The sequence below is a fragment of the Trachurus japonicus genome, chromosome 23 (genome assembly GCF_045865225.1).
Source record: "Trachurus japonicus isolate A0001 chromosome 23, Traja_1.0".
NCBI classification, from domain to species: domain Eukaryota; kingdom Metazoa; phylum Chordata; class Actinopteri; order Carangiformes; family Carangidae; genus Trachurus; species Trachurus japonicus.
In genome coordinates, this window is record NC_140929.1 from 25,414,644 (window position 1) to 25,437,194 (window position 22,551).

Sequence of the window (22,551 nt, forward strand, 5' to 3'; positions counted from 1 at the left end):
ATTTTCAGCACAAGAGACACACATTAAATACGCTCACATTTTGATGCTCTGACATTTTATTTTCATACTGATGTAGATTGGGTCCCGTGGGCCATGAAGCCATAATAAAGGAATCAAAACATCTCCTATAAATTCTGCCAGCCCAATTTGATTTTTTTTTTTTTTTGGGACATTTTTGGATGAGATATCTGGATGGAGAATAGGCTGCATCTGATGAGATTTTTTTTTTCCTCTGCTGTTTCACAAAAAGAGAGGCGCGTCGCTTCACAATGAGCTCTCAGATTGACATTTGCAACACAGATTTAGACTATATGACAAGTAAGATTACTTGACATACAGTAAATCACCCTCACAGCCGTGTTTCCAGCCTGTGATGCTGCCTCCCACCAACCCCATCTGTCTCCCTCCCTCATGGCCCATGGCCTCGCCCTGCACATCACAAGTACGCCTGTCTCCTTCTCTCACATACACAAACACACACGGTGTCCTGCTGATAACATGGTAGGAAGGCCGCATGCACACATGTGAGAAAAAAGAAGGGTAAGGAGCGAGGGGAGTCGGAGATAGAAAGAGAAATACCTCCATGTTCCTCCCTCCCTCTCTCCCTCCGTCTCTCTCTCATCCTCTTGCCCTGTTGTCGCCGACGATAGCTCAGAGTAACCTCGTCACAACCGTTACACAAACGTGCACGCACGTGCGCTTACACACTCACTCTGTCGGTCTGTAACAGGGTTATTCACAGAGACAGACATGTGCAGACACAATCGCAAAACCACCCATACACACACACACACACACACACACACACACACACACACACACACACACACACACAAACACTGACTGTTTGAGAATGTCCCATTTAACACGCCACGTCCTGACATTATATACTCCATGACTGAGCATGAAAATGATTATAAACATTAACAACAAACACAGACGAATAAGATCATTCTGTCATATCTGTATGTAAAGCAGCCAGCCGAGACAGTACTGAGTTCTTCCAGTCATGTGTTGATGGAGGAAACTAGGCGACTTGGACTAAACTGCACTGAAAGCGGTGACAGAGGCAATTAAGGTAAAATGCCACTGGCACAGATGCGTGGCTGTGTGTTGTCCATGACTGATGTGTATTTTGTTGCACATGTCTGTGTGTAAAGGGATAGCGGCATGGCATATTTTAGCATGTGTGTGTGTGTGTGTATCAGTGTGTGTGTGCTGAGATGTTCTCTTGGCTCTCCCAGCCCTTGTCAAGAAGAATTAGGGCAGCCCTCTTAGAGCAGCAGAGAGAGAGAATACAAGCTGCTGATGCTCCCCTTCAGTATGTGTATGTGTGTGTGTTTATGTGCATGTGTGTGAGAGATGAGGGGGGGGTTTGTGCAAGCATGTGCTTTTCTTCATGCTGTGTAACAAATGAACTGAAATTGGATGGATCAGTAAAGATGCAAAGGGAAAGAAGAAGTGGAGGAAAAAAACCACAGACAAAAGAGAAGCAGGTACCTGTAGCACTGTGCTCAGCGACCTGTTGAGAACATCTGAGCATGCCCAGTTCTCTCCTCTTGCGCCACATGTTTCCAAGAATATTCGTGGTCTGTTGCTAAGCACGGACAACACACACACACACACACACACACACACACACACGCTCAGTCCTGCAGTGGCAGATGTGATACTGAGAAGTGCATGAAAAGCCAGGAGAGTAAGACCTCTATTTAAATGTAAATGTACACCAACTCGGTCGCTGATATGAAGAGTAGGAGATGAGACATATAAATGACATGTCTTCATTGTTTTTCACTGTTTATGTTGATGTAAAACAGACAGGGCTCCAGACTTTTATTTATTACTAGGGGCACAGTGGCCCCTAATTTTAGGGAAACAAGCAGAACACTTAGGGGCGTAAATCGACTTGCAAAAAAATATTCACATTTCCTTTTCATTCATAATCCTCACACACATTGGCCTGACATCTGTGATGACAGATACTAGATACTTTGAGTCATCCCTTCCATGTTTCACCAGTGTTACAAAAAAGGCAAATTCACTGGTTGCACATACACAAGTAGATGAAAAATGTATTTGCACTACAAAATGTCCCCATTTAGTGGCAGCCTGGAGCCCTGTAAAATATTACATTTTACACAGATATTTGAAAGAGAGAATTAAAGCACCTTAGTCATTTTCTTTTCTACGCCCATCACACTAGTTGTGTGGCACTGGAAGTCTGGACATGGTGTGTTAGGCCTCCATAAGACACCCTTAGAGCTCCATTATACTGTATTCTTGGTATTATATTTTTGGTTAGCACTCAGGCTCATCATCAGCTGCTTTTAGCAGCTTTTAGCTCCTTCCAGCTCATTGTGGTTTTGTGGATTGTGGTTGGCAGGTTGCTGCTTCTTTATGTGACTCAGAAATCGTTTGTTCATTGTTTGATGAGAAATGAACCATGTGGTTGTTTTGAAATGAATCAAATCTTGCGAATTCACCTGTAAACTTTTACATTTTACACACTAGAACCTGACTGTAAACAGAAGAGGAAGAGTAGCAGGCGGCAAAATGAGTCTTTGATACTTCAAACAGGAAGTGAGGTGATTAGAACCGTATAGGCTCTGGTGGAGTCCCACCTGTGCTGCTGGGCTTTGATAGGACACATGTAATATTAATGTGTTATGAATCATTGTGTAATCTGACATCCAGGTAGGGCTGGGCAATATGAGAAAAAACCCCATCACGATAATATTTTTTATATCAGTTGATATCGATAGGCTATATATCACGATATAACTCAAATCACTATTTTTGTCAAGCCTAAATGTTCGGACAAGTGAGATTTGAAGATATATCATAATCATATATAGCTGCTATAGATTGACTCAACTCAACTATCATTTATTCTCTAAGGTGAGCCACACAGCCACATGATCGATCGAGGAAAAGTTATTTTGCCATGTATATCGTTATCGCTTTATCGCCCAGGCCTACATCCAGGCTGGTGTGATCAAATGTACACAAGTTGACTACAACACCTTTAAATACAATGTGAAATTGCATCAGGTAGAAACTGGATGACACTGACAGATGTTGAACCACATTGAGTTCATTTGTAATCCTCACTGATGCTGTGTGCAGCTGCAGTCCTTTTGATTTTGACTTTGTCGGCAAGTTCTGTTTCAAAAAGAAGGACGAGGGATCAAGGTTCTTATATGCGGCTTTGTTTTGTTTTGTGAGGTTTCCCTGATACTGTGGTGCTGATACACACATTCAGGGAATCGACTGTCTGGCCACATTTCAACGTCTCAGACCACAGCCTGCCTGCTGTATCATACAGGTTATTTTCCATTCTGGATGCTTTTAACCTTTCAAGACATTAATTTGCGTGTTGCAGTGGCACAGCGGCTCTTGCATTGATACAGGTTTGTTTGTGTCCTCAGTGGTGCCGAGGGAAGTTTCACATGGAAAAGTCATTTTGAAAACCCACTGCTTGTCGCCTGGCATCTCTCTGCTGGTCTTTCTTTCTTCTGTGCTTCATGGTGTTTTCAGTCACATATGGACTCAGATTCAGATTAGTCACCACAGCAGAAATAGACTCTTTGTTTTCCACCCAAACTTGTTATCTTTAGCATTGCCGATTTATCTGTGTGTGTTTTCCTTATCTTGTTTATTGAGTTGATGTATCTGAGGTTTATTAGACCTGGAATATTGGACCAGTGCAAATCATGAAGCAATATGTCCAGTTTGTATTGGTGTGTGTGTGTGTGTGTGTGTGTGTGTGTGTGTGTGTGTGTGTGTGTGTGTGTGTGTGTGTGTGTGTGTGTGTGTGTGTGTGTGTGTGTGTGTGTGTGTGTGTGTGTGTGTGTGTGTGTGTGTGTGTGTGTGTGTGTGTGTGTGTGTGTGTGTGTCTGAGAGAGGGACAGAGAGAGAGACTTTACATGGGGGACAACAGGGTTAGTTAAACTGGAAAATCATTGGAGCACACACAGGTTGCTCTATGTGGTTATGCATGTATCTACATATGTGTGTGTTGCTGTATCTAGTTCAGTGAGATGGTGTAGTCTTCACAGAACCTATTCAGGTCATGGTCAAACAGAGACACACACACACACACACACACACACACACACACATAGAGTGAGGAAAGGCAGAAGTAAGACAGGACAGAACTGGGATTAACGCTCTGGGCTCTCAGTGAGAAAACCCCCTTTCCCATGAGAAGAGGACAGAGCAAGAGAAAGGGACAGGGTTTGGAAATAAAGAAAAAGTAATGAAATAAAATAATGATGTAAAAAGGAGTGCAGAATAATTCGAGCTGCTGGAGAGGATCGAGGGAGCAGAGGTGAAGCAGAAGAAATGTGATGAAAGACACAGCACAGCGTGTGTTGAGCTCGAGAGCAGCACGTTCCAGGTAGGAAAGAGCTGAAAGAGCAGAAACAAGCAGGGAAGTCCCTGCTTGTTTCTGCTCTTTCAGCTTTCAGGTTGACAAATAACCACGAATACCACAAAAGAGTGACTCTGTTGAAAAACGGAAAACGGAAAAGGAATGAGTGCTGACACCAAATGTGAGATTGTGGTGTCCCTCAGCAGCAGCAGCAGCAGCAGCAGCAGCAGCAGCAGCAGCAGCAGCAGCAGCACTGTCTACCATAACCATACATCCAGCAAAAGTTTCTGACCGAGAAAATCACTGGCTTGGACCATAGCTGCCATACTCTACACCTCTCTGTACTGTGGCTTTTGAACCCCCTACTCCTCTTTCACACTCTCTCTTCCAACTTTTCTCTCTTTCTCTGCACCCATGGTTTAGCCTGGACTCCAAAGAACCCGGAATGACAGAAATAGAGCAGTTTAACACACACACACACACACACAAACAAAGATTCCTCTGGTTGCTCACATACAGTTTGGGATGCTTAATCAGACTGCTTGCCTCTTTTCTTTTCATCGAGTACCTCCACCGTTTTATTTCCTCTCCTCTCCTCTCCTCTCCTCTCCTCTCCTCTCCTCTCCTCTCCTCTCCTCTCCTCTCCTCTCCTCTCCTCCACCACTCCTCTCCTCTCCTCTCCTCCAGTGGGCTAAAAACCCAATTTATTTCTGTAGCGTAGGAGAGGGTTGTGAGGGTCTCAGGGGGGTTTTTTGCTGTTGTGTCGTCAAGGTAACACACTGTCACGGACACGGCCTCTCGAGCCAGTCCAAAAGGCACTGTAGATGTATTCATTAATTTAAAAATAGTAGGGGGGAAAGGAAAGGAGGGGGGTGGGGAGTAAAATTGGGAAAGGAGAGAGGGATAAATGGGAGATGATGAGAGGGGAAGAACTGAGGAGAGAGTGGAAAATGGATCAAGAGAGGCGTAAAAGAAAGGGACAGGAGCAGGTGTGTGAAGGCAGAGAGGACAGGTGGAAAGGTGAGCGCCACAAATACCACATCACTGATGCTGTCCCTGCTCGTCGTCTGGAAAGATAGCACACATACAGCAACTGTCAGTCAAGTCAGTCAAATGGCCTCAATTGGCTGTCAGTATAGTTGCCATGGTAACCGTACTTATAGTGCTGTTGTCATTTGGCTCTCCCCATTGCACATGCACAGAGGTGTCTCCAGTCTGTGTGTGTGTGTGTGTGGGGGGGGGGGGGCAGAGAGATAAAACCCCCACATTGAAGCTCCATCACAGAATTAGAGAGTTGTCATATCAGTTGAAGGCGCTGCCTCACCGTCCGTCTGTCTGTCTGTAGACCTCCTCTGTCTTGCTTTTGCCCCCATTTGTCTTTTTTTTAATTTCCTTGCTCTCCTTTTATTAAGTCTGTTTCATGAATAAGTGTGTTTGTGTGTTTCCAACCCTTCTGGTATCAGATTTCACTTCCTGTAGCTGTGATTGACAGCTGTCAGAAGTGATGCGTCAGAGCTGTGGCCATGATGGCAGAGGACTGTACTGGTATAGGTTGCCCCCAGGGGGGAAGAAGCCTGCTTTGACAGTGGCCTGAGATCAGCACTGTCACATCTGCCTATGACTTTGTGCGTTGGTGATGTTGGCAGCGAGTTTGTTGTATGTGTATTGTACGAGTGAGCTGTACTTTAGAACTGAGAGGTAAAACAGTGGAGTAAAGTTGATAGACACTGTTGATAGAAGTGATTTTCTTTACTTGAGGGACAGAAACCTGACTTTTTAAACAGTTGGTTGGTCAAATTAAGTGATTTTGTTCCAGAGTTACAGTAAAGTTGCTTTAGAATAAAAAATCCCTTTCGTCCCTATTATCACTTCAACTGTAAATGTCTTCGAAGTGATCATTTAATGGCGAGGAGAAATAATTTTATTCTGTTTCAGTATTCAAATTGGATTTTGTTTATTCTTGTAAGGGAGAATTGAAAAACTGTGAATCTACTGAATACCAGATACACACAGAATCTACTGTATATTGATGTAGAAAGTCATTACAAAAAGAACAAAAAGACAAGAAGAAAGACAAGAACTCATTACAAAAAGACAAGAAGCCTCCTCTGTCTTGCTTTTGTCCCCATTTGTCTTTTTTTATTTCCTCGTTCTCCTTTTATTAAGTATGTTTCAGGAGTGTGTGTGTGTGTTTGTGTGTTTCCAACCCTTCTGGTATCAGAATTCACTTTAGCACACTGCTCCAAAACCAAACAAAGCAGCATTGTTAAACTAAGGTGCACTGAGTGTGTTTGTGTGAGCCTAATCCAACGCATTTATTCTAGATGGAAAAATATTCTCTAACTAGCCTGTGTTGCCTGTGATGCCAAGTGGTGTTGGCTCTGTCTCATTCTGCATGTAGAATTCCCTGTGCATAAATGTATGGTCTTCAGTCTGTGCAGAGAATATGGATTTGCCAGGAGAAAACTTCACCATTGTGACTGGAAACGCATTCTGTAGGACCATGGTATAATCTGAATGGCTGAATAGCAACAAGAAAACACAATATTAGGAACTGAAGCCCTGCCTCTAGGTGGAAATGTTTATGTCTTCAATGTAATCATCTAATGGGTGTGCTTTGTATTACACCTGGGGCCTCATGTATCAATACTTGCGTGGATTTCATACTGAAACATGGCGTACGCCAAAATCCAGAAACTGTCGTATGCACAAAGAAAATCTGATGTATCAAAGTGTGTGTACGCATGGATCCAAGCACTTTTCCTTTGTACATCCCAATCAACGTGGAATTGAGCGCACATGTCGAAGTGGTAATCTCCTCCCTGTCCACGCCTCCATTTAAATATGCAAATCAATGTAAATAAGGCCTGCACCAAAGATTCCCTTCTCTTTACGGTCAGATAACACCATGAAAAACTGTGAGGAACAGCAATTTAACCAAATTTGAGTTGAAGGTGCTCCTCGATAAAGTTGAGCCGTGTAAACATCTTTTTTTTTGCAGTCCTCCGGCACCATCACAAAGGGGGTGGGAGAGTGTGTGTGTTATATAAAGGTGAACGTGAGGCGGAGGACCGCTGTCATCCCAAATGAAAGCAGACAATGTACTCTAATTAAATTATGTGAAATGGATTTACAATTTTATTTGCCTTCTTTTATACACAGATCGCATAGTAAATAAATGCAGAAGTGCGCCAGGGAGGCTGATAAAGACACATGTCCAACTTTACGCATGTGTTTATTGACATTAAGTATTTCACACAGTCTGTGTAGTTTAACCAGCAAAAAGAAAGTCACTGACAGTGTGATATTTCGGCAGACATGCTCAATGTGCATCGGGGGGTTACAGGGGTCGACAATATAAATGGCCCGGTGGTCCGGACGTACTTTTCAAACCGTCAGGGCCACCAGAACGCTCCAAACTTGAAAAGAATATAACAAGTAAATAAATAAATCTAATTTCACATTAAATCCCTGTGGTTTGAAATGATAACTGTCAAATCGTCTCGGTAATTAGTGCTAAGAGATCCCGACCCGATCAACGACAGAGACATCTACTTTCTGTGCGCAGCCAGCGCTGTGCCCTGGCACGTCAGCACCACCTGCAAGCAGCTGCAGCTGCAGCTGCAGCTCACTCACTGCTGCTGATAGAAGGTCGTCACAAGAACCGATAAAAACCTTTTTCTTAACCATGAAACTTCCCTCCTCCTCAGCGCGTCGGGTCGAGTCCTGTCGGGACCGACGCGAAGGTTACACACGGGCCAGAGCTCGCGCTGGGGCGCCAGCTGTTCGGTGTGCGCCACAGCGGTGGCACGTCACGTGACATTTAGACCATAATAACAACAACAAAAAAACGTGTGTAAACGCAAAACTGAGCTGAAAATGAAACAATGAGTCAGTTTTGCACCAATCTGTGGAAACAGCCTAAACGTGAATGAATGAGAACAACAGTTATATCACTGAACTACTTGGAGGATAAAAGTAATGACTACATAACTTCATGTTTGTGTTGAGGCATATTTACCATTTTAACTCTGTTTTTACTTCATTGTTAAACCACAGTGGAGGCTAAATATGTGAAACAGTTATTTATTTATTAAATAAAGTAGCCTGATGAATTTAAAAGCACTTTTTTTGACCTTCTTTAATGAAATTGAATGAAAAATATCTGATACAGGATATAAATCCTCAGACTCAAATAAATAACAACATACAAAAATTAAACACAAATATACCAACTCATACATAATCACTAAAATACATATAACAAAATAATCCCCCAAAATCTCAAGAAACTACAAGATCGTGGTATTGAATAAGTATCAAGAATGTTGGAAATTGACTAGTAATGGTATCAGAAAGTTCCAGCCTCGATGGCGAGACCGCAGGAATTGGCTGGGATATGTTGTTTTTCGTTAATATGGGGATCGATACCTATTGTCCTGGGCCAGTGGTTAGAATGGTGGGGCCAGTGATCTTCAAATTTCCCTTATTGTCTACCCCTGGGTTACATAGGACAATTAAACAAATACATTTACTTTGCGCGCATACAGTCCCAGCCTGTAATCTGTCCCCAGCTATGCTGAATGAATGAATCGTGCGCTGAACCAGCCACCTCGCCACAATGTTTGTTAATATGTGATGCATTTACGCATCACATATGATCTGTACATTTATAGTAGAAAAATGCTTCCTGTTCACAGTGTGGTCAGCACCTGAATGGAGGCGACCCATGGCTCCCCGCCGTGTCGCGCGCTCAGGCCGGTCGCAGCGCACTGCGCTCAGTTCTAAGATAATTGCCCTCGGAAACAAAAAGAGTCATCATGTGCAAAAAAAAACCTCCGGGACTCGTGTGCACTTCGCACTGCAGCATCTGCAATATCTTAAGACTAAAGCTGATGCTATTTCCTGCACCACTTTGCGCATGCTTTTCTATCCACCTATCTATTTGCAACACATGGATGGGTTAGTCGTTCATAAATGTGTCTCTGATGTGCACATTACTCTGAGGACTAATTGTTTTCACATTATTAACAGTTTCACAGCTTCACCTCTAAGTGTCGCCAAAGGAACAATAGCTGTAGAAACGTGCGTACGCCAGCTATGGAGTTGGCGTGGGCCACCGCACTTTTCCACGGTCATTTCACTTTTGATACATCTGAACGTTGGCGTGGAAAATGACGTATGCCACTTTTTTGTGCGTACGCAACATTGATACATGAGGCCCCTGGTCTTTGTTCTCTTGCACTAATTACCTTAAAAGGTCTGTGTGTATGACACACCCACACACCCACACACCCACACACCCACACACACCCACACACACACACACACACACACACACACACACACACACACACACACACACACACACACACATTTGTGTGGAAGATGTGGTTCCACAGATGTGTAGTAGATAGATTTTGTCACATGATAAAGTCACAAAACTTAACAGGTGTGTAGTTGAGATCAAAATGAGTTTGTAGATGGATGTTATACCCAGAGCCACTGTCAACTGTTACACCACTAGCTTGCCAACAGCAGGTCTCTTCTGCAGTTTTGTTGAGCTTAGATCAGCTGCACATGTGAGCAGAACAACAAAACACTAGTCACCAGATAGAGTCTGACACATTCACGGGACCTGAAACCTGCCCGGAGACAGGGACGCCAATGCAGGACAAGAAGAGGCTAGCTGAGGTTAGCTGGTTAGCAGTGACTTAAGCTGCAAATCAAAACATTTAAACATAGAACCTCATGAATAATTAACAGACAAAATGAATACTTAATTAGGACTTGGCAAAAAAGCGTCACACAATTTGTAAACAGAAGACAGCATTGTGGGCTAAGAATAGCAGAAAGTAGACAAACTTTGGAGAGTGCCAAAGCTGCAGAAAAATATGGATGGCTACTTCTTGTGAGCGTTCTTATACCACAAAACGAGAGTGGCAACAGGACACATATTGTGTGAGGAAATCGCCCACCCCTAGCCGGCCTCTGCCAGGAGCATCACCTCTTCCCTGCTCACCTGTCCTCTGTCCCCTAGTCCCTCATCAGCTCTGTGGTGAACATGCTGGTCTGTTTCCACCTGCTCTCTGCCAGAGTGTCTGTTCCTGACCTGTCTGTTTTGATCCCGATCGTGTTTTTGGACCTCGTCTGTGTTTTTCCGATTTAGCCTCGGCTCCAACCCTTTGTACTTTGTTCGCCCGCTTGAATTTTTGTACCCCTTGTTTTTCTTCTCCAGGCAAAAGACTCTTAACTTTTTTCATTTGCCTCCTGAGTTGTGCTCTTGTGTCCTTTTTCTGAGCAGCATGACAAGTGGGCTTCAGTTAGAGGAGAGAAAGACAAAAACAAATCAAGTGATTAAGCAGCAAGTGAATCAGAGAGGGGAGCTGCACCGAGAAGTGTTTTTTTATGTGAATGAACATGATGCATCTAAAAGACTGAGAGCCAGCTGACAGTGATGTCTTTGTAAAGAAAGAAGGAAGAGAGAGAAAAAGACAGAGAGAGAAGCTGCATCTAAACATACCAAGAGCAGAAACCCTGAGGGAAATCTATTATAGAATCAATATTTTGCAAGTCAAACAAGAAGCTCACTTTGTGATCTCATCATTTGTTGATTGATGCTGTTTTCTTTTGAAGAGATCTGAAGTGTGGCCTGATATCTACACCAGAAGAAACAGATCATTCAGGTTGTGCATTGATAGTAGAAGATGACAGCATTTTTGGGAAACTCACTGCTAAAAATACTAACACTAACACTATTTTGGTCCGGTACGTTTCCTCCTCCTTCAGACCTTTCTGTGACTCGGATGGCAGCTTTTAGCTTTCCACTGCCTGCCTCTTGATGAAAAGAAGGAAAGGAGCGAGACAGAAAGAGAGAGAGAGCCGTGACTCATTCACATTATCCCGTGAAGTGGAAATCCTGAAAACGTGTCTTACGCACACATACACTCACACACACGCAAGAGGGGGGGGGGCGGCCCAGGAGCCCATTTGGAGTGCCACCATGTGTGATGTGCTGTGAGCAGCAGCCAGTGTAAGACTGTGGAGCCTCAAATTCTCTCTCACAGGGTGAAGGTGTATTCTAACTGGTGTCCTGACTGTATCCCCCAACTCAGAGGGAAATGACGCCGAGCCACCAGTCAAACAGCCGCCACATTATTCCCTAGTTATCTCTAGTGTGGAGGAGTGCGTTCATCTTTTGTGTGTAGATAGATGGTGTTAGTGGGCTGGTAGTCCAACATTTGAAGATCTTTATGGAAAACTTCATCACAAAACAAACAGTTTACTGTAATAATTCATTATACAGTGAATACCTAATTGTGTTTGGTCAGAGTATGCGCATTATTCTCTGATGTGATCTTACTGTTGCAAATACTGTAGTATGCACAGCTCAAAGGATAAAGTCGGTGATATTGATGTTCATATTGTCAACATTAAGCAGCAAACCCATTTATACACACTGAACATGTGGGTCTTTTAGAACTGGTCACAAATATATGTTTTAATTTTTAACTAGACCAAACCAAGTCAGATGTAATACTAGCATATAGTGCAACTGGACCCAGTGGTGGTCAATGTGCAAAACTGTTGTGAAACTGTTTAAATGTACACAGTGTCAGTTGGTTTGAGTTGTGGGCCGGGGGTCTTTCTGGGTGGAGTTTGCATGTTCTCCCTGTGCCTGTGTGGGTCCTCTGTGGGTTCTCCTGCTTCCTCCCACAGACATAGAGAGTGAGTAGGTGCGTTTACATGCAGTGTTTCCTCAATCTGCTTGTAAACAATCGTATTAAATGAATCTTATTTGACCTGTTTACATGAACACTAAATAAAGCGATCCACATTCAATCCACGTTTACATGGACGTGGAAGCCGATTATAGACTGAGTCGGCAAGCAAGGGAAACGTCACTTCCGGTAAGAGCCGTGGAGGAAAACGTGTGAAAGACACAGTATTTTAAAATGTACGTACACCAATCGACCCGATCGTACTAAGTCTTTTAAAGGGATAGTTCACCCAAAATTCAAATTTCACTCATTATCTACTCACCCTCATGTCGACTAAGGGCTGGGAGAAGTTTCAGAGCCATCTGTGCCTTCTCAGAGTTACAGCGGGGCTCCGTGCAGCAGTGCATGTCCATATGATGGTAGCAAACGAGGATTTTTGGACCCATGTAAACGCACCTAGTGTGTGTGTGTTGTTCATCTTAGCCATGTGATGGACTGGCGACTTGGGTCCAGGGTGTACTCCAGCCCTGATAAGCGGATATAGACCGTGGATTGATGCACAATAATCTACTCTGATGTGTGTTGTGATGACACAGTTATCTTCATAACTACATTTCTGATGTCTAAGTCCCATTGTCGTATTCATCCTCAGTCTATATCATACCACAAGGGCTTTTTTTCTTCCTTGAAAGCTGCACGACTTGATGTAGCCCTCCAATCAGCTGACCAAAGAGGAGTGTGTTTGCTCTTAGGTCGATCAGGCTTAAAACCTTCCAGCTACCAAGTAGTCTTTAAGAAGAAATTGACATTTTACTAAGGGAGCTTCTCTGTCATTAATCAGGCTTTACTCTCAAGTATGTAAAACACCCTTTTAGTGTTTTTGTTGCTGAGGACAGACAACACAATAGGCAAACAGACACATATCTCTACACACACACACACGTGACTTTATTTGTGTCTTTGGATTATGGTAACAAACAGTGTTGGGAAAGTTCACTTCCTACATGAACTAGTTCAAAGTTCAGTTCACAAATTTTAAAATGAACTAGTTCAGTTCATAGTTCATAATTAAAAACATTTAAAAAAAAATTTCAATATGTTGCTACAAGCTATTATTTTTTCAAAATTATTGCCTCAGCCCATATTGAACCACAGACAGCAATTATTTTAGCAGTTTTAACCAGTAGTATTAGTTATAGTTACTACTTTACTTTCCCCTACTGAGTTAGAACCTGATGAAAGTAATTACCAGGAAGAGTAACTATTGCGTTACTACAGTATTTTATAAAATTCTCAAATTTGTCAATTGACTTGGACTTACTTCTCTAACCCTGTTTATCTTTTACTAACCAACTGGGTCAGTGTTCCTCCACACAGACGGACGGCTCCGCCACGCGCTGTATCACTCCGCTGATCCAAACAGCTGATAGCTGTTGCAGTTTACAGTGTGTTTTGGCTGGGTTTTTGCCCGGAAGACTCTATAGAAATCTGGCACACTCCTGAACCAAGTCATACTTTGAGAGAGCGCAATTCACAAACGCCAGAATGAACGCGTTCACATGTAACGTTCATCAAGCAGAAATACAGTACGTTCAGTTCACGTTCAGAAAAGAGAGAGAAGGACGTACAGGAACAGAGATAGAGACAACTGAAAGTGAGCTGGAACAAAAAGCACAGCTCCAGCTAGAGAGGCTCTTACTGAAAACCAGCTTGCAGCCTGGATACTCTCCAGCATCTGATGGTTTCGGGGCTTTGTCTGACAGCCTTTCAAAGTCTCTCACAATCCCTGGGATTGAAAGGATAACTGAAAGCATTACCCACATTTTGATGCCTTTTCTGCAACCAGGAAATGTCAGGGCACATTAAAGGGATAAAAGAAAGTGGATTGGAGAGTATATTTTAATTCTTAGCGAGGCCTTGAGTGATTTACCCTCACTGACAAGTTAGTGAACCCTCCTCTCCTCTCCTCTCCTCTCCTCTCCTCTCCTCTCCTCTCCTCTCCTCTCCTCTCCTCTCCTCTCCTCTCCTCTCCTCTCCTCTCCTCTCCTCTTCTCCCCTCTCCTCCACCACTCCTCTCCTCTCCTCTCCTCTCCTCTCCTCTCCTCTCCTCTCCTCTCCTCTCCTCTCCTCTCCTCTCCTCTCCTCTCCTCTCCTCTCCTCTCTCCAGATCATTTGCTCCCATTACCATCATTCATGTCATTATTCACTAATCAGAATTAACAATAAGGTCTCATGCCACTTTCATATCGGCCCATTAAATTTTTCCCAGCCCTCCTCCCTCCTCTTTTTGGGGAACATAAATTCTTGGATCTCATTAATGTCCATCTCAGATGAAACTACACAATGTATCACTGCTCTCAGAGAATATGAGGCCAGACCAAGTGTTTTTCATGCATGAAATAAGAGGCCACGAAAATATTAATTCTCAGAAATAAGAAGAGTCTGGATTTAAGTTGAAAACACTGCGCTTATTTGGTGATAATTGTGAAGTACAAGTGACAAGGGAGAATTTGTCTGAATTACAATGATTTTAGGTTTTCAGTTTTGATGTCTGTTTAGGCTGCACAGGTGCTGTTGTGAACAAGTTCAAGTTCACTTTTATTTATATAGCACATTTGTAAAAGTCCTGTCACAGTCAGCCAAAGTGCTTTTCAGTGCAGAAATAAAAATACATACATGCATATACATACATCAACACACACACATATACATACATGTATAATGGGTATTGAAGGCGGCCCCTTTACAGTAATACCCACATGCTGCTCTAAATGTGACAACAGGGTCCTATAGTCTACACAGTGTCAAATGCTGCTGTCAAGTCCAGGGTCAACAATGGAAATAAACACAATTAACACATATGGACATGCATGTTTTAGGCTTTAGCAAATAAACAGGAGTGAGAGGACTCTTTCCGACACATTTGGTGGTGTAGTCATGGCAGCAGGATGATGTCTTTGTTTATCACAGTGAAGGAATGTGTCAACCAATGCAACATTATAGTGCAAACCATTGTTTTAAATGTTTTTTTTTTTGTTTTTTTTTACAACACTGGAAGGAAATGAGCTATATCACGGTTTAGCTACACAGCAACACCTGTTAGTCGGACCCATCAGCCTAAATGTCAGTGTCATGACTAATGTGGTGCTCTATCCAGTATTTTAAATACTTTTTTTGTATTTTCACACCACAGGGATACTGTAAGCGAAGTGTGATGGTAATGTGCTGACTCACAGGCTACATAAATAGTCTTTGTGCATTTGTGGCAACATTTGGAATACAAGTGTTTTTCTTTCTCACCAAGGCAACTGCGTCTCTAACTACTTCCACCCTCTGTGTCTCCACAGAAACCTGCTGGACAGGGACACCTTCTCCAAATCAGACCCAAGTAAGATCAGCCGTCTTTCTGTTTGTCTGTCACCCACGGCGAGCAAGTTCATGTTTGTGTCACTTGTCTGACTGCTGATTGAGATCTTGGCTTCACAATGGGAATAGCAGTAATCAGGGAAGCACGAGGGGGAAGTGTGTTGTGTGTGTGTAAACTACAAAACATACACACAACACGTGTGAATGTTTGTTATGGAAGAGTTGGAAGACTCGTTGAAGGCGGCATTAGATGGTAACAACTTGAGAGAAAGTCACATACAGTAGAAGAGGAGGAACTCTGGGGTTCTGAGATTACAGGCCAGGATATTCTGTTCATGGAAATGTTTTTTTGTGGGAACAACAGCATTGGAGTAGAGTCACATGTGGACCTGAAGATGAGGAGGTGGGCTTGTCTTTGGAGGCTGCAAGTGCTGTGAAGAGTGAGGGGGGTGGCAGTGAACATGATATTGCAGCTTCTTCCCCTGGCCCAGTTGCAAAAAGCCTTCGGTTGGAGTGATAAATGCACATTTTTTTGTTGCAGTTGAAGGTTGTGTTTATTTAATGTATAGTGTTTTTATTGTGCGTGCAGTTTTGTGTGGTGTTTTTAGTTAGAAGTGCTTTTGTTAACGCAAGCCTGCTCTATCTAATCTAAGCCTGAGGTTGATGGTCCGCTGAGCGTGGAGCAGGAAGGAGAGACATCGTGTCATTTAGTGAATGAAGTTGTGGACGTGGAAGTGAAACTTATTTAAAGCTGTTGAATAGAGGTCGACCGATTAATCGTTTTGGCCGATTAATCGGCGCCGATAGGACGTTTTACAAACTATCGGAATCAGCAGAACTTGGCTCCGATAGTGGCCGATGGCTGCAGTTTTTTCCACAGCGCCATAAACTGCTTCTTCCCTGCCGCTCTCTGTCTCTCTGATCACTGAGGGGCGGGGCTGCTCTTCACACACACACAGAGCATGGGAGAGAGAGAGAGACAGCGTGCAGCGGCAGCAGAGGAGAAGTGACCCAGGTGAGGGTACTGTAGGTGCGGTGCGACCGCAGTAAGAGAGAGGCGGCAGGTGGAGGGGCTGACTGGAACCAAACTCTCTTGTTATTTAATGAGAAACACTGTAGTATTTTCTTAATCATATAAGGGTTCCTGCATAGATAATGTGGTGGCGGCTGCCACGCTAAATATCTCACCGCCACCAGCTCACGAGTCAGTGTTTTTTTTTTTTCCCCTCCGGCTTTTTGTGCTTTTATTTTGAAAGGACAGCTAGAGAAAGACGGGAAGGAGGAAGAGAGAGCGCCGCAGAGTTGGGGCAGACGCACAATAATAGCTCTTTACACTACAAAGTTGGGCTCTATGGGCTCTACTCGACTTGGTTTAGGTCCTGTTCCATAACAGCAGTGTTCCTCCTCAGCGGGGACGGGGACCGGGGTCGTCATATCACGGCCGCTACGCGCGTCTCGCTCTCTTTTTTCTCTCCTCCCGTCAGCTCCAAACACACTCGTTCAACTCGATCACGATCATTACAGCGTGGTTTTTCTTTTTACAGTCTATGGGTTTTCCACACAGTAGGCTAATTGTAGTGAAACAGTCACCTGTTAATGTACGGCGTAACCACACCACGAGCTAACGTCCTGTTTAGTTACAGTCTCCTCTCCTGCAGCGTCACGTCACTACAGCTGTTCTGATGTAAACAAACTCACGTGTGGAGTTTGGCTGTTCGTCACTCACAGGGTCCAGGGATGATTCAGTGTCCCACATCCTTTAGTTTTACAGTAGCTAATAGCTATATATTATTATTAAAAAAAAAAAAAAATTAAAATAAAAAAAAATTAATTAATATTTTTTTTTTTTCGGGGGGGGGGGGGGGGATATCGGCCGATTAATCGGCTATCGGCTTTTTCCTGCTCCAAACTATCGTTATTATATCGGAATTTAAAAATCCACTATCGGTCGACCTCTACTGTTGAAGAGCATTACAGTAGAGCCTGTTGGATGTTCTGTCTCCTGGAGGATTTATTACCTCTAAGAGAGATATCATTTCACCACACATCCTGGATATAATTCATTATCATCGGAGCTGATTTTGTTTATTTTCTGTCATTAGATTCTTCACTGAAGTATATTTTTTATTCTTTTTTTTTTTTACATTGGAGACAGTGAACGCATCAGCTGGACAACAGCTTGTCAGGCCGTATAAAGTGCTCTGTTATAAGACAAGACCGTGCAGGTTTTCATGTGGGACAGTGTGAGCAGAAATTGTTATACTGTACATGATCTTGAAGATACAGTTAACCTCTGTCGGCCCCTCAGTCTCTATACCCTAACTATTCAGCAATTAAATGAACCGAAGCCAAATATTGCAAGAGTGAAGTAGGCCTATTAGCCAAAGCCAAATGTCTTAATGTTTGATTTGAAGTAGATTAGAGCTGAACAAATCAATAGAGCTACCAAATGAAAATAGGAATTTTTGAGAGGCCACAGATTACAAACACAACCAAATACTCTTTTATATATACTGTAATAACGAGAAAATGCATTGCCGACCAAAATCTTTCGCAATTGCTTGGTTTTGAACTCGGGATGACTGCACACAGTACAAGTCGTACGTGCTATCAAGTGAGCTACATGAAAACATACTGGTACTGTGTTCATACTCCACATATGCCGTCATTGGAGTTGGAGTGAAATTTGTGGCTCTATTTCTTTCTTTCTGTCATTGTGAATCATGTAATCTGTACTCCACTGATGATGGCTTTTCGTGTTCACGGTGAACGCGCCTCCCTCAGGCTCAACATACTCAGAGTTGATTGAACTAATTCGTCACCTATTCTGAAACCGAAAACTCAGAGTTTTACAGCTCAGGCTCAGTCAATCCGGAATTTGGGATTTGACTCAGAGTTTGTTGAGCCTGCTTTCTGAAACAGGGCCCACATAAAGTAAAACAAACAAACGCAACACTGGGAGGCAGGCAAGCCCAGCAGTCCCCCATACCCTGGCAGGTGGTTTTAAGCTCCTCAAACAGGCCTGGTGCTTGTTCCCTGACCAGGGCCTGGGTGGAGCTGGGAGCAGGGAGAGACAGAGATAAGGCCCAACCCCTTTCGGCAATACGTCAGTCACTTGACTGTAATGTATACAGCTCACAATGACAAAAGCCGTGTGCAGAAAAGAAGAGTATTAGGAAAAATAGTCAAGAGAGTTACAAAAAAGTACTAAATAAGAGGAAATAATAGAGTTTAATGGAGGGAGAAATCAATTACAGATTGAACGAAGGTCTTTTCTTTAGCCGTATGTAGTTGTGAGTCACCCCTCGTGTGTAAGTGTTTTTGTGTGAGCTCAGCTTGAGGCAGGTCTGACTAATGCTACTAAGAAGCTTTCCCTTTTAGACCAAATAGACTGTGTCAATTCCTCTCCTCTCTCCCCACAGTTAAAATCATTATAATAATGCTTTTGGGGCCAGAGCCGTAAGTTAAAGGAATAGTTTGACATTCTGGGTAATGTGCTTATTTTCTGTCTTCTCCAAGAGGGGGAGAAGAATGATCCCACTATAAAATGTAGCATAGTATTAGTGCTTATTTTCCTCCGGCAGCCATGCAAATCTTTCTGCTGCACAGAAGCCTGAGGAATGTCACTTCATACAGCCATTTTAGTTGTACGAAAAGCTGTTGAAGTAGTTTTCAGAGGAACAATGCATTTTTCTGCAGCAGAAGATGCAGAATAAGTCATAAAGTCTGATAAAATGATTTTGTTTAAATTTTTCCACAGTTTAAATGGACTGTGAGTCATTTGCAGAGGCTTGGATTTATGGTTAGCTTAGCTTAGCTTAGCTTAGCACAAAGACTGGAAACTGAGGGGAAACAGCGAGTTCAGGTCTGGGTAACCATGACAAAATCACACTCACCAGTGAACTTATTGTATCTCAGTTGTGAAATTCTTTCCCAAACCAAAGTGTAAACATTTCTTGCTCAGTTGTGGTAAATTTGAGAAGCGTCAGCTAGCTCCTCGGGTGCAGTGTGGTGAGGCACATTTGTAAATGGTGGATTTCAGTGTGTAGATAGATGTGTGTGTATTAAAGGGAGTGTGAGTTGGGTGTAAGACCATTGTTATCAATATGGTATTTGTCATCTTGAGCTGTGTCTGAATTTGGGATTATGATATCAGTGCGGCTTCTGGTGCTCTATACTTGTGCTCAACAATACAAATACAAACACACACACACACACACACACACAACATAGCATGTCAGCACATTTACAGTAGTGTGGGATAAAAATGACTCAAGCTGGTCATGATGACAGTGATGAACACGATGATGAGGATGACAGTGATTAGAGGAGGAAGGCTTTACCCATACATTTAGGCCGGCTTTTATGCTGAGTAGCACTTGTGATTATGCTGATCACGGCGACTTCAGTCTCCTGATATGAACCAGCCTGACAGGGTAAAAGAGCAAGGAGGTAAAGGAGAGCCAACATCTGAGAAAATGGAAATACAGAGATATGTCACCTGCTGGTAAAAATACTTTGAAAAACTAAAGAGCAGTGATCCAGAGGGACAACCACGGCTCTCAGGTACAAAACACAAAACAAAACATAAAGCCCTTCAATACATAAAACATATAAAGTTTGGTTTTGTTAAAACTGGTTCTCCAATATACAGTAATCACCTTCTGTTTCTAAAAAAATGTGTGACATTTGCTTGTGTGATACACCCGTCTGTCACCTCCTTGAAGAGAACATCAAAGGTATGATGGGTGAACTCAGTAATTTGCCTTGCTTCGGGAAATTGCATAATAGCGTGAAATGATGTCTTTCACCAAATATATGTATTGGAGCTTCATGAATAAAACTATTAGCTGCTTTGATGCTGTTTTGTTATTTCTAATTCACACATTCTGATATAAATAACAGTCATATTCTAATGGATCCACAGAGCTACATAACATTTTAGTTAGTTTTTATATATTTTCTTGGTGTATTATGAGAATAATGTCCCTCCATACTTTCCTTAGTTACCAATCATTAGCCAAAGTAAAGGTTAGAAGAAAAACAATCCTGTGCAGTGTATGAGTACTTGAATCTGAGAATCTCTGGGTGACTATAATAAATATTAGTATGAGTTCTGACATGTATAGTCAATGGTCTCTAATGTTTTTAATGTTATATGTCTGTTCTTCACAGTTTGTGTTCTCTACACACAAGGCATGGGCAACAAGGAGTGGAGAGAGGTGAGTGTGTGTGTGTGTGTGTGTGTGTGTGTGTGTGTGTGTGTGTGTGTGTGTGTGTGTGTGTGTGTGTGTGTGTGTGTGTGTGTGTGTGTGTGTGTGTGTGTGTGTGTGTGCGTGCGTGCGTGCGTGCGTGCGTGCGTGCGTGCGTGCGTGCGTGCGTGCGTGCGTGCGTGCGTGCGTGCGTCATACAATGAGTTATATTGCATTAGCTCAAGCTGCTCATCAAACATACTTGTGTAGTTTCAAACTAAGTAACAACAGAATTTAGTGATGACAGATATGCAAGTCTCAAAACAGTTGCAGAGGCTTCCACATCAAAATGAAAATGCATAAAAACTTAAAGACCTGCACCCCCTACAAATCTGTGATTGCAATTTATACTAAAAACACGCAGGTTATCCTACACAGCTATAGTGCCAGTAACCCTGCCTCCTAGGAACAGATTTTCTGGTTACGTACTGTAGTGGTGGAGTGGCAGAGATGTGATCTGTGTTTAGGTTTATTCAACAAATGCACTTAGGTTATGATTTTGGTTTTCCTTTATTATATCAGATCATAATCTTTCTCAAACCTTGACCAAGTAACGTGACGTCTAAACATAACCATCAAAGATAATCTAATAAATCTGTTGTTGGATGGCAGAAAACAATTACCGCTATGTTTTCTTTGAGCATCTTAGTGTTGCACTCACTCAGGCATGTTTGCAGCTTGCATGAACACAGTATGTACGTACATAAACAGCTTCAGCTTAGTAGAACAGGTATATCCAGTTTAGGGTTGGGCGGTATGAGCAAAATCTTATATCACGGTATGAGTAATTTCATATCACGGTAACGGTATATATCACGGTATGTTTTTTTCCTCCTGTAAATTCAATTAATGGCTTAAAATAACCATACTGTCGCATTTGATCATTTTCCTCTTTTATTTTTTAACTTGGATTTCTATATATATATATATATATATATATATATATATATAAAAGACAGGAAAAATGCCAGAGCAGTCTGGCTCCAGTTAGTGCAATTATATATAAAAAAAGAAATCACAGAATCACAAATTTGCATTTTACGAAAATGGATACGGTCTGTGCTGTCTATGGCTATTCAAACAGGTCAAACCGGGAAAATCAAAGAAGTTACTTTGAGTTCCTAAGTAACCTTACAGTCTATGGTAGTACACAAAGGGCTCAAATTTCAACAACTGACGGAAAAACGGTGTGTGGGAGGGACTAAGTGACCATAATAAACAAAGAGTGTCCTAGCCTGTCCTACAGTAAAAATGGCACATAGAAAGAGTAAAGCAATAGCCTATGTTAAGCGGCAATATATATTTAAGCATCAAAGATGTCCAATCAAATCCACATAGTTTGAAACAACGTTTAAAACACACACAGCCAGTGTCACAACTAAGCATAAAAAGCCCGCTAGCTTAATGCTAACGTATAATGTAAAACACCATAGACGGGCTAACAGAAATTAGCATCGCTTATAACCTGACTTACTCCTCTTCTGAAAAACTCTGACAAGTCAAACTTTAGGATGTGTTAGAGGTCTAATTCATCTGTCTAACCATCAGAACTATGACACATGAAACGGCAAACACAGCTGATCGATCGAAAAAAATTACGGCTGGAGTGAATTACTTTCACTTTTCACTTTTTCGTCTTGTTGGGCGGGTCGGGCTGCCTCCGTTTCCTCGTGACTCCCACTCATGGATGCTCCCACTTCTGCTTTCACTCTCCGCCTCCGCCATGGTTGTTATCACTTATATCTATCGCTCTGCACTCCGGTAACCGGTAAAGCTGTTTCTTCTTCGTCGTGCTCATGCAACCACGCCAAGCAGTCTGCTGCAGTGCCGGCTCCCC

At 42.6% G+C, this 22,551-nt stretch overlaps 1 protein-coding gene across 1 annotated transcript in view; it reads left to right on the top strand.

Moving 5' to 3' along the window:
* LOC146963116 (copine-8) overlaps positions 1-22,551 on the top strand; it is a 117,762-nt gene that overhangs the window by 11,271 nt on the left and 83,940 nt on the right. Inside the window, exons 2-3 of the mRNA XM_085769751.1 lie at positions 15,444-15,484; positions 20,638-20,684. Coding sequence (XP_085625877.1) covers positions 15,444-15,484; positions 20,638-20,684 — 88 coding nt within the window. The remainder of the gene's footprint in view (positions 1-15,443; positions 15,485-20,637; positions 20,685-22,551) is intronic.